Source organism: Cynara cardunculus, assembly GCF_001531365.2.
Source record: "Cynara cardunculus var. scolymus isolate 2C chromosome LG 13, CcrdV1, whole genome shotgun sequence".
Classification (NCBI taxonomy): domain Eukaryota; kingdom Viridiplantae; phylum Streptophyta; class Magnoliopsida; order Asterales; family Asteraceae; genus Cynara; species Cynara cardunculus.
This window is the reverse complement of record NC_037540.1, coordinates 35,950,253-35,963,295: the sequence shown is the minus strand read 5'-3', so window position 1 is coordinate 35,963,295 and position 13,043 is coordinate 35,950,253. Positions and strand designations below refer to the sequence as shown.

The window sequence follows — 13,043 nt, the reverse complement described above, 5'->3', positions numbered from 1 at the left end:
AAGTTGTACTAGATTAGCAACACATTCCAATATGTCAACGTGTTAATGCATTATGGTCAGGCTAACTTACGGTGCATGCTCCAATCCGACAACGTTGCATAGGAAGGGAAGTTAATGACTATCCATTGTAGTATAACCCTCGTCTCAAAACTATTCTTCCATTTTGAGGAGATTTGTGAGGGCATGAGTTATGGTTAAATCATTCCTTTGGAGTTAGAGATGTTTAAAAAAGAATGGTTATCGTACTCTTTGCCATTATCACATTGCAAAGCCTTAATATTAGTCCCAAATTATGTTTGAACATAGGAATGTAATATGGAGAAAGTAGTAGAGACATTTGATTTATTTTTAAGTAGAAAAACCCATAAATAATTAGAGTAATCATCAAGAAACAATACATAATAACGGAATCCCGATTGTCTTACAATAAGAGAAGTAAATAAATCACTATGGATTATATCAAATGGTTGCATAGTCATTGAAAGAGCGATAGAAAAAAGTAATTTACAATGTTTTCCCAATTGACATTCATGACAAAGGGTGGAGTTGTTCTCCTTATTTCAATCTATAAAATTGTTTTTTCCTAAGAAAGCATAAAATTGAGTCTCAAGGATGTCCCAAATGATTGTGCCATGTGGAAGGAGTGATGACAACAAAAAACGAGGTTGGACCCAAAGAAGAAGATGAGGCGAGTGGATATAAGTCACCCACACTATTGCACCATGTCAAGATTTCCCTCGTTCGTAGATCCTTCACAGAGAAACAAACAGATCAAAGTCGATAGAGAATAGATTTTCTTTTGTGAATTGATGGACATATATTAGATTTTTTACTATATCAGGTGCATAGAGAATGTTGTTGAGAGAAAGAGATGGGTGTAGGGTAAGGGGTGGAAGTGCCTGAACCTCAAACTGGAATTTTAGTGCCATCACCAACCAATATATTTGAAATGAAAGTGTGCCAATTTGTAATAGAGGAAGGATATCTGGATTATTCATAACATGAGAAGTTGCTCCTGTGTTCATGTACCAGTTACTAGAGTGACAAGGTGTTGAAAAAGGACGGAAGATCTGTTGGTTGGTATCCATTAGTAAGGTGTGCTTGTTGTGGTTGTGGTTGTGGTTGTTGTTGTTGAAGTGGTCGCGATACCAGGCTCAAAAGATTCTAGCTTTGGGCGATAGCAACCCAACGCCACTGTGGAGTTTGCATATGATATGGGCATGGTGAAATAGCCCACCGTGGCATCCGTGGGTTGGTCCATTGTGATGGTTGTTGATTGTCTCGACCACCACCAGGATAAGGTTTCGTGCCTCTGTTATTATGATCGCCATGTCCATTACGGATACCGCCGTGATGCTGGTGCTGGTACCGAGTTGTTGTTGATTGGGAGTCCCCAGATGCACAACACGACTGCCTGTATTATCTTGAAAAATGATAAGTAAGTGATCCCAAACTACCACAGCGGTAGCTTTTTGGTCCATAATTTTGTATAGAAGATCCGTGGAGATTGTTCCGTACAACCATTGAAGAACGATTGCATTGAGGAGCTTCCACAAGTCATCACCAATATATGTTGGTTTTTCAATGTCTAGATCAATATGGTCCATGAAATTATAAGACCTGGTTGTGTTTCATAAGAGAGTCGTCCATGGTGAATATTGTATGTTGTTGACATCTACGGTTAGTGGAACAAGGTTACGAGTATTGGTAACATTCAAGGTTGGGTGAAAAACAATCGAAGCAAGTGGGTGTTTGATGCCTTTATCACCAGCCATAGGGAAGGAGATTGGTAAAAGGGAAGATTATGATGAGTGGTAGAAAGAGAAGAAGCAGGAGAATTATGGTAGCTCTAGTACCATGAGAATATATGGAACCTCCATTTCACTCTCCAAAGAGTCCTTGAAAAAAAATGGGAGATTCCAACATATATACCAGAGAAACGGTGCAAGTCTAGCCGATATGAGACTCCAACATGCCTTCTCTAATGGAGGCTAGATGGATACGAATTGTCCCGGGGTGTCGAGAGGTGGCTAGCAAGTGTCGAGTATCGAGTCCCTAGGGTAGCAGACCTTGGCGCCAAGGTCTCTGATACCATGTAAAACAATGATTGAATCCTTTGCCCATGTTCACATTCCTCCCTAAAATATATACACCTGTACAAATAGAATCTGGTATAGGATAAACACTATATTTATGAGATAATTACATAAATCAAGACGCAATCGAATCAATCTATATTTACCCATATTCATCGATATTTGCATAGTAACAATAACATTCAGGTGGGGCCATTTTTATTTTCTTTAGTTTGCCTTGTTAGATGATTACCTAACTCCAGAAGGTTGGAAACTTGTTGAGATAGTTGGCTATGAAATTTTATTCTTATCACGTTGTTTTATGTCATCATGGTCTGAAGCCTATAGTTGACTTGTGGCAAGGGTTTTTTTTGGAAGTTATCATTCTTGGTTGATGATAAAATTATCCACCAAAATCACTAAACTAGACCTCTAATATTGTTAAGAGGCACTATGTGGTGCTTGAGGATGCAACCAAAATCTTGGAGGTTGATAACCTTAACTATTGCTACTAATTGGACTTGTTCTAGTATCATAAACTTATATGTTGCTTCCATCTAGGAGTATTATGTGGGGGAGTAAGGTTTGTTGTTTAAATTTGAATATCCTTGAGTTATTGGTTGGTTGTATATAGTGTTAGTTTATTCAATGGTCTTGCTTTAAGTGCTTTATACTAATGGCTTTGAATACAACAAAGCTCAAAATAACTTAATGACAGACTTGACCCAATGTAATCTGACTCATATTTAAGCTATCTTTGCAATGCATCAAAATTATTGCATATTACTATTAAAAAAAAGTCAAGTTCAAATCTTCGATCTTTCTTCAGTGCGGCTCTTTCTTTGATCTTTTCAATGCTCTTAGTTGGCTCATGGATAGGCATGGATAGGTCCATCAATGAGCCCGGTGAAGGTTTATAACCTATTAATGTTCGAAGTTGGCTCCAGGTTCGAAGTTGGCTCCTGGTTAGAAGAAGGATGTTAGGAGAAAATCTAGCATACTCATAAGGCCTGTTACAAAAGAGTGTTCATGCTTAGGTTACTTTATGGAATTTTGTTAAAGGAGTTTTTTACATTTTAATATAAGTCCATATATAGTTGATTGATTGGTGATGAGTATTATTTATATTGATAATGTAATATAATTTTTCCAATTTTCTCTTGTGTCTTACATCCTTACCTTAAGCAGATGGTTGAGTCTTTTTTATTATTATTTTATATTTATCTTGTTTATGGAGCTTGGAAGAAAAAACAATCTACTTTGGTGACTTATGGGCTAAAAATCAAGGTTTTGGAAATGAATGCTGGAAGTATGCTAGAGCATGGGCCGGGTGATTCCGATGGATTTTGGGCAATAGTAAGGTGGATCTTTTGTCATCATATCCACTTCATCTAGAGTTGATCTAATGCAGATTTGAATATCTTATAGTACAAAACTGATCTCAAGTCTGTGTACCCTCTTTTATGTAATATGACTTCACTCAGACTTTTACAAAAATTGGATCAAAGCTTTATCTTTTGGTCCTTATGTCCCCTTTTCCAAGTATATAAAAAAGAGGGTGTTGGACACTTTTAGTTAAACAATCTAGTACTTAAATAATCAGATATAGCTTCATCTTGGATTCTTTTGTTATTCTCTCTAATTTCAAGGAAGCTTTACATAGAGATATGGAGGTGAAGTCTATGGATATGTGTCATTATAAAACTTGAGAGAGTGCCTTAAAAAAGCTATTGGTTTGATAAGATGAGTTATTTGTTGGACATGCTAGAACACCACATTCTGCCAACTTTATTTGGTTGAATATCCTAACGAATCCCTACACCGTAAGTTCCTTTTTAATATTTTGTTCACATCAGTAGTTATATATAAAACACCTCATCAAAAATATTTTTTTTGAATTCACCACCCGAAGTTAGCCGTTCATCTTGAGATCTTGCAACTTAATCCCTGTGGAATATGTTTTATTACTTGAAAAGGCGATAGGATTGGTATATGTATATACTTACATGAGTTTCCACTTAGTGTTGTAGAAATACAATATCTAACAGATTAATTGGTCACTAGGAAAGGCCTACGAAGGGAAAAAAAAACTCTATGTCCATATTTTATTGCTTTTGATTGTTTTCATTTGTTTGGTATATTGCCTATATTGTAGTTGTATTTGTCTATATTAAAAGGTAAAAGGGTCATTTTGAGACCTAGTTAGAATGAAAATTTGATTATACATAAGCACCAATAAAACGCTTAGATGTCGTTTACCAAACGCTTACCCGAATAAGCACTTACCAAGTCGCTTTACTTTATCGGATGAATATGGCAAGGACCAAGAATCTTACCCGTAAAAGCAAAGACAAGAATCGAGAGTCTTACCCGGTAAGAGCGAATATATTATAGGTGACCTGAACTCATTGAAGAAAAAAATTAAAATGGTTGAATGATGAAAAAGGAAAGAGAAACTTGCAAATATGATCTTCTAAAGATAAGTCATATTACATGGATCTATCCCTCTATGTTTTCAAGTATAAAACCAATTGAAGCCTTTGAAGTTCGGTCTACATAAATAGCTACTTATCAAGAGAAAATACTATGCATATTTTCAAGAAAAGCTTATGGGCATCCACTACTAACTTGTTCTACATTCACTAATGTAGTTGGATTCCAACTCGGGAGGATTTAAAGATTCAACTAAAATCCAAGCCAACATTGTGTACAAAACATATGATTATACAACATTAGATGGGCAAATAAAAGTTTTCCCTAGAAAACTTTATTCAAGAACATTGACCTAACACGTGTACACGTACGTACAGGGAAATAGTGCGCAATCCAAAAGTTAGATACATGAAGCTTCCTCCTCTAGAGCCTTGGGAGGTCACAAATGATTATTAAATGAGCGAGACACATTATGCTTTCTTGAAGTGCCTTTCACAAAAAGCTTTAAGCCTCTTGATGCCATCTTGAACAGATGAAGGATCAATAGCAAATGTTATTCGGAGCCAGCCTTCATATCCTACGCAGATGCCTGAAGAAAATATTAGCAAGTTTGGAAGGGTAGAAGAGAGGAGGAATGACGTGTACATGGACTTTTAAAGTCATAAAATCTGAATTCAACTTCAAAGTTTTATCCAAATTCTTAGATTTTCAAAAGATCGTGATATTGGTTTTAGACCAAATAACATATACTACAAGCTAGTAGCCATATCCTGGCTATTCCTCGGATCAATTTCCTAGCAGAACTTCATATACCTTTTGAATTTAAAAAGCAGTGATTTTGATCTACAAAATCAAAGCAATCCTTCACTACAACAAAATTAGATTTATAGGACACCCCCAATGTCTAAGTGTCCCAATAGACCGTTTTATAAGACTTAATTTATAGAACCAAAATATAAAGTCGTTGTAATAAGTTTATATGACGTTTTTAGGCGTCTTAACAAGTTTTTAAGAACATTTTTAATATAAAGTGTCACATTAGCAACTTTATAGGACACTTTTGAGAAATTGTCCTATAAACTCAATTTTTTATAGGACACATGTTTTTATAGGACATTTTTCAAATAGTGTCCTATAAAGTTGATATTGAGACGCTTTATATTAAAAGTGTCCTAAAAAACTTATTACAACATCAAAAAATGTCATATAATCTTAATACAACACCATTAGATATGACACTTTATTTTTTGGGTCCTATAAACCAAGTTTTATGAAGAGGTATATTAGGACGCTTAGAATTTGGGAGTGTCCTATAAACCCGATTTTGTTGTAGTGCTTGTTCTGTATAAAATACCCAAAAAATCTCAAGAAAAGAGAATTGGATTAATTTTTACACCCGAGGTGTCATTTTACCTGGAAGAATTATAACCGACTCTTCTTTAGCAAGCATGAGACAAAAGTCGAAATCATCCTTGATGCCCTCGAAGACAGATAGATCTAATTTCGCCTTTTAAACATAAACGATAGGTAAGACAAACACTTGTATGAGGGTTAGGGGGAATGCATTATATGAATGGTTTTTCTTGTGTATCTCGACCAACTGATCAAGAGATGACAACTTCAAATATGTAAAACTTGCATCTATTTCCTTACCATAAGACACATTGATCCTTCAGGCTCGGTTGGGCAAGTTAGACCAGGGACATCTTTAATTGCCTCATAACAAGAATTTGCAGTTTCTTTGATTATATTTACAATTTTTGAAAAGAAATCCTCTTTGGTTTTGCTAAGTATATCAGGAAGGGCTCCCTGCAAAAAACCAAACTCTGAGATCTTATAACATAGAATATGAAGAATGCCTAGTTGAGCATATACTATCGATAGGTCAAATAATGTATACAATAAATACTCACAAGCATTGGTGGTATTGGGTGCATATATAGAGAGAACTTCATTTGTTAACCACATAATTGGTGTTAACTTTACAAATCAATCTAGACCTTTCATTTATGTAATCAACGTTGTAGATTATATGGTGGCATGATAGTAGTTAAGTGAATATTCAATTCGTTATTTTAGAGTGAACCAGTGAACAAAGGGCAAAAGCATAATGTCCATTTCCATCCGAAATTTGGTTACTTCTTTGAATCCTGATAATCTCTCATAAGCATATTCTTTCCGAAATTCTTGCCAATATCGGTTCATTGTGTTATCCATATGTCATGTGCATATATGAAATCTTGCACACGTGATAAATGATATACATATACTAGATAGTTCACTAGTGAAATATGGTAATGAAATAAGAATTTATGTATTTGCATTAGCGTTCACATGTGAAATATTTTACATGACATGTGAAGTACATATTAAAAATGATTCGATGATGAAATGTGGATTTATAATATGTACTTCATGAAATGTGAAGTACATATTATAGATGGTTCACTAGTGAAATATCCTAATGAAATGTGTATTTGCAATTGTTATATTTGCGTTGGTGTTCACAAGTGAAATATGATTCATCACATGTGAAGTACATATTAAATATTGTTCACTAGTGGTATATGGTATCATCTATCAACTTCAACACTACCTAACACGATAAAAAGAAATATAAAATCAATCGAAATAACAACAAAAAATTAACCAGTTTAAAATATTCAAAATTGGGATTCGATTATGTAACCTGAAAACCAGAAAAGTGATTATGTAACCAACTAAAAAAATACGAAAGTGTCCCGAATCCTAAAATCAGACGTGTTAGGAAACAACAAGAGCTTATGACATTTGATTGGATATTGAGTTTGTTTGAGTTAACACTATTTAAGAGTTAATAAATGATTAGAGGTGTGTGTATGTGTGTGTGTATATATAGATAGAGAGAGAGGGGGGGGGGGRGGTTCAGGGAAAACCTCAAAGAAAATGAAACTGAAGAACATCTTGGTAAATGTTCAACTGGACCGTATGCACATATGCATATAAGTAATTGAAGTTGTTTATTGGTTTTATGCAAGTGTGCATACCGGACAAATTGCTTAAAATTACTTATATGCACATGTCCATAAGGTCCCGATGAACGGCTATCAGGGTGTTCATGGGTTTTTCATTTTTTTGAGATTTCCCCTGAACCTAACCTTGTAGGTGTGTGTGCGCGCGCATGCGTGTGTGTGTGCATGTGTATATATGTGTGTCTTTATATTTGGGTTTAATCATTTGATAACTAAAAGATTATGAGATATTTGAGATCTTTTTAGTCCATTCATTTGCCTTAATTAATTTGATTTGTTGATTAAACATCAAAAGTTAATCTATTAACTTAATAGTTAATGACAATTCATCAAACAATTTTTTTTAGGGAAGTCGATTATTATTATAATTTATATGTCACTCTCTCTCTCCCTCTAATTGTAACGGCCCCTTTTTCTCACTTCCTCCGTCCCTCTCGTTTTCATTCAAATCATTACTTTAACTATCAAGTTATATGCATAATTCGAACTAACTAAAACAATAAGGATTCAAATAATGAATATATTAAAATCACAATGTGAACACACTAAAACAGTAAGGTTTCAAATAATGAATATATTTAAATGGGGGTGGAGGAATTTTGGAACAAATTATTTAATTTTAGGAAGATAACTATGTTTTATATGGTGTTTGTTTAAAGTTCATAGTGTTGTTTCATCTATAAACTTTGATTGTTTTATGAAGTTCACAAGTGAAACCAGAAAATTAAATGGTGAAACAATGATTTTTGTTTAAAGTTTCTAGGTAAAACAATTTTTTTGTTTAAAGTTCATAATGTTGTTTCATGCATGAACATTGGTTATTCCAAAAAAAAATTATCAAAGTTTTTAGGTGAGACCAGAAAACGAACGAGATAAATAAAAAAGTTTAAACAAAGTAAATGGGATAATTAAGTAATAAGATAATCAAGAATGTGGTATCAATATATGAAAAATATAAAAATACACTAGTTAACAAAGTTTGTACTAATTAGACAGTTAACAAAAAAATACTTATATATATATATATATATATATAGAGAGAGAGAGAGAGAGAGAGAAAGAGAGAGAGAGAGACAGAGAAAAAGTTCAAATGAGAACATTAATTATTTAAGAAAACAAGAAAAATAATGTTGATGTATAAAATCACGTATGATTTTACATTAAATGGAAATGGACGACCTTTGAGACCACTTAAGTCGCAGGGAAAAATGGTCTGGATCATGTATGATTTTGTATGTGAATCATATATGATTTTCTGGATTAACGCCTTTTTTTTCTCATTTTCTTAAATAATTAGCGTTTTCGTCTGAACCTATACATATATATATATATATGTATGTATGTATATTCACATATATACATATATTAGTATACATATATACATACATATATATATTCACATATATAGAGAGAGAGAACGTTTCAAATGCAATCCATCACATTTGTACAACCAATGCATCCCAATTAATTGAAATATTTATAGAAATGATGAGAGTTCATTTATAATGATTGGAATATTATGGAAAATGACTAGGGTTCAATAATTATGATCAATATTTTATTTTAGGAAACAATCTAAACTTTTATGAAATCACATATCCATCAAACTCGTGGATTCGTGGCCCATCACCCGTGGATTTTTTTCAATGGCTTCTTCTGGCAGATCACAGATGGATTTTTCCATATCCATCGGTCAAGCCTGTTTGTTTTGTAGTGTTGAAGTATATGACTCTTTTCTTATCAAGTGTAGAAATGTAAGTTTAATGCTTGTGCTCGAGAGTTTAGAGGTATTTAGGAGTCCCTTGAGAGATTAGTATACATGAATGCAATAAATTTTGACGTAGTGGGTTTCTCTCTGGAGGACTATTTCTTTGGTTTCAGAGTTTTCAACACGAATATTTTTGTTGTGCTTTTCTCTATAGTTTTCCATTTGGCGGGTTGTTGGGAAACTTAGAGACTATCTCCCAACAAGTGATAGTAGAGCTCATTGGATGAGCTCTCGGGTTAGTAGATTATTATTATTCAAAATAGTCCATGCAAGAGGAACAAAGTTCCAACATATATCGAGAAGAAAATGGTTCAAGTCTAGCTGACGTAGAACTCCAATAAGCCTCCTCTTAACGGAGGCTAGACGGGTACATATTGCCTTTAGAGTGTCAAGAGAGACCTTATAATGGTAGACTTTTTTATGTAGAACACAGTTAGATTATTTTTCGAAAAATCCCTTGAAGAGAAGAAAAGTTACAACATATATCTGAAGTGAAATGGTCTAAGTCTAGGTATTGTGAGACTTCAATAGAGGTGAATGCTCAATGGTTGCTACTCCCTATGGTATTGTAAAACTCTCTATGCCCTCGCAGGCAGTGGCGGATCCAGGAAATTAATGGCGTGGGGGCACGTTGGTTGAGACTTGGGGGATGTAAGCATATGGCCATACGAGACTGGGGAAACCATGTAAGACTAGGGTAAAAATAGAAAATTTAAGCGAGTCAACAAACGTTTTGGTCTTTGACTGGGGGCTTTCCCTCGATACTTAAGGGCTAGATCCGCCCCCTGCTCGCATGGACTCCATTTCAAACTCTAAAGGAAATTAAAACAATTTTGCATATGATATTAGGTAGTAAGAAACCTGAATAAATGATGGTGGCTCGGAGGACATATCAATATATCCCTTAATGCTTTCAATAATCTGAAAAAGAAAATCAGGGAAAGAAGATTGAGTTAGCACGTTCGTACATAAGTTTGCACAAAGCATGTGTATTTATATATGTGTGAGAAAGAGAGAACCCCATGTTCTTTAAGGATGCCATTAGGATCATGGGTAACAAGCCAACCGATCCGCCAACCAGGCACGATCCACATCTTTGATATGGAACCAAGTGTAATGACAGGGGTGATCGATCCAAAGACTCCCATTGGAACAAAAGGGTTCTTCCCGAAAGTAAGATGACCATAAACTTCATCAGAAAGCACCAATATCCCAAGCTTCCTGGCAGTCTCAGCAACCTAACAGAAAATCACTCACAGATTGCTCATAATATATATCAATGCAACATAACTATCATGCTCTAGAGCAAAAAACAAAGCAACAAACAAACATGGGCACCTTCTTTAGATGTTGGTATGTGAAAACATTCCCACAAGGATTTCCAGGGTTAATGATAAACATGGCCACTGTATTTTCATCTGCAACAGCTACGACTGAATCAAGATCAATTTCCCAATCTTTCTCTGGTAGAAGGTCAAAGTGACGGACTTCTAAATTAGATGATCGAGCAAAAAGATCGTAATACGGAAAGGTTGGTTTTGGGAGTAAAATATTTGACTTGGAACCAGCAAGAACTTGTAGTATGCTTTGAGCAGCTTGTTTGCATCCCATTGTCAAGAATACATCATCAGGTGATAACTTATATGGAAGTTCCTGAGAGAGGTACTCCGCTACAGCCCTAAATAAGAGAATATAGCATCAAAAATCATTCGAGCAAGTTTTTTTTGGGAGGGCGTCCGGCTATGCATGGAGTAATCCGGAATTGTGATTGCAATAATGATAAACTAATTGACCACAATTATTGTGTTCGACTGGAATCGAACTCTCGAATCAGGGACAGACCCAGAATTTTTTTAAACGATGGCACCATTTGACCGTAAGAAAACAAATATAGGAAATTTTTTTAAACGGTGACACTTTTTGACTATAAGAAACAAATATACGGAATTTTTTTTCAAACGGTGACACCTTTTGACTATAAGAAACAATATACGGAATTTTTTTCAAAAGTTGGCACCGTTTGACTAAGAAAATGACATTAACTTTATTTGGACTTGGGCGTGGAGTGGAATAAAAGCCTTGCAAACCAACTCTACCAAATAAAACTTGTTTTCATTGTAGTTTCAAAATACATACGGTGGCACACAACAAATTAATACGGTTGCAACGTTCACAAAACCTAAACTTTTTACCTTTCGACGGAGAAACGATACGGTGGCACGTGCCACCCATGGCACTTAACTAGGTCCGTCTATGCTCTGGATAGATGGGATGATCCGGCACATCCCCAAACCTCAACCACTACGCTACAACCCTTGTGGTTCATTCGAGCAAGTTACTTGCTGCCCGATTTCTTATTACCATAAAATCATCATTTTGGCACCCAAGATTTCCAGCAATTTACATGTTACCAGCTTTCTTATTATTACGATAAAACTAAAATCTTAAAACCCCTTAAAAAAATCGGATTATTTGTCAAAAAGAACAGCAAAAACACCTGCCTACAAGTGGTATCTTTTTTGTCTCAAGAAGTTTGTAATACGTGATCTAATTAATTCGTTCCGAATAGCAACGCCCAAAGAAGAACTGACGATCGATGGAAAGAGGAAGTACCTTCTTGCTGGGAGAATACCGACAGTAGGGCAATAACCAACGGCATCTGCAGCAATCTGGGTAGTATTGAAGTAGGGAAAAACAGAAGGTTGGCTATGGGACATAGAGATGACGGGTCTGTTGTCAGATTGATTGATATTTGACTGAAGCAAAGTGACAGCACCTCGAATGGTGGTCTCCCTCTCCGGCTTCAACTCCGAGTTCCCCCGAAAACCCCATTTCTTCGGTAAGGTTGAATTGTTCTCCATTCCTCTCTTCTTGTCAACGATTAGGGTAGCTGTTAGAAGACAGCAATGTGATTTATAGCAGATTAAGAACCATATTATTATTGAAGTCAACGATGCTTAGTTTTTCTTGTAAATTTGGTTTTCAATAAATTATGCAGTAGGTAGGATAAGAAGATTGGCGTGGAACTAGTCATATGCTTACAGCTTAATCATTGCAATCCCTCCATTTTTAGCTTTTAGTAATTGTAGTTTAAGTATTTAGACCACCTGGTATAGTTTTGAATAAAAAACATCCATTCCAGACATAAACGGATGCAGGTTCTAGGGGTAGGGGCATGTGCCCCCAACAAAAGTCAAAGAAATTATAAATTACTATTTTAAAGCTTCAATCTTGCATCTGTCATAACTATTTTTCGTTGTTGCCCTCAAGATTCTTCCATTGTTACATCCAATTAATCTTCATCTGACAATTCCCTCATTACTTTTGGTATTGTAATTTTGAGCAACTTTAGGGGCCTTTTGGTTTGCGGAATTCGAAAGAATTTGATGGAATTATAATGATAAATTCCTTTGACCAAATTCCAATTCCTTTGTTTTGTTCATTTCTTGAAATGGATGGAATCCTTCAAATTCCAATGAATTCCACAAGTTAAGGAATTCATCATTCCTTAGCATAATTGAAGGAATTGAATTCCATCAACACCCACAACGACCATGCTATTACTGTTTGTGATTCCCCACCCCTAACCCCCTACTACCACCACCACACCACTATTGTCACCGCCACCCACCCTACCCCACCACTAACCACCATGCCATTATTGTTGTCATCACACTCACCAACCCCCGGGCCCCGGTCACTCACTGCACATCTCTGCTACGACCATGCTACTACCGTTACTATCACGCCCCTAAC

The 13,043-nt window shown here is 35.4% G+C and overlaps 1 protein-coding gene across 1 annotated transcript; it reads right to left on the bottom strand.

Moving 5' to 3' along the window:
* Positions 1 to 4,742: 4,742 nt before the first annotated feature.
* LOC112524103 (probable aminotransferase TAT2) lies at positions 4,743 to 12,169 on the bottom strand. The gene is made up of 7 exons (XM_025133752.1): positions 11,901 to 12,169; positions 10,626 to 10,965; positions 10,307 to 10,525; positions 10,149 to 10,208; positions 6,162 to 6,317; positions 5,922 to 6,015; positions 4,743 to 5,097 (listed from the first exon to the last, which is right to left on the bottom strand). The coding sequence occupies exons 1-7, from the start codon at positions 12,146 to 12,148 to the stop codon at positions 4,979 to 4,981; spliced, it is 1,236 nt and encodes a 411-aa protein (XP_024989520.1). The 5' UTR covers positions 12,149 to 12,169; the 3' UTR covers positions 4,743 to 4,978.
* Between the last annotated feature and the right edge of the window lie 874 nt (positions 12,170 to 13,043).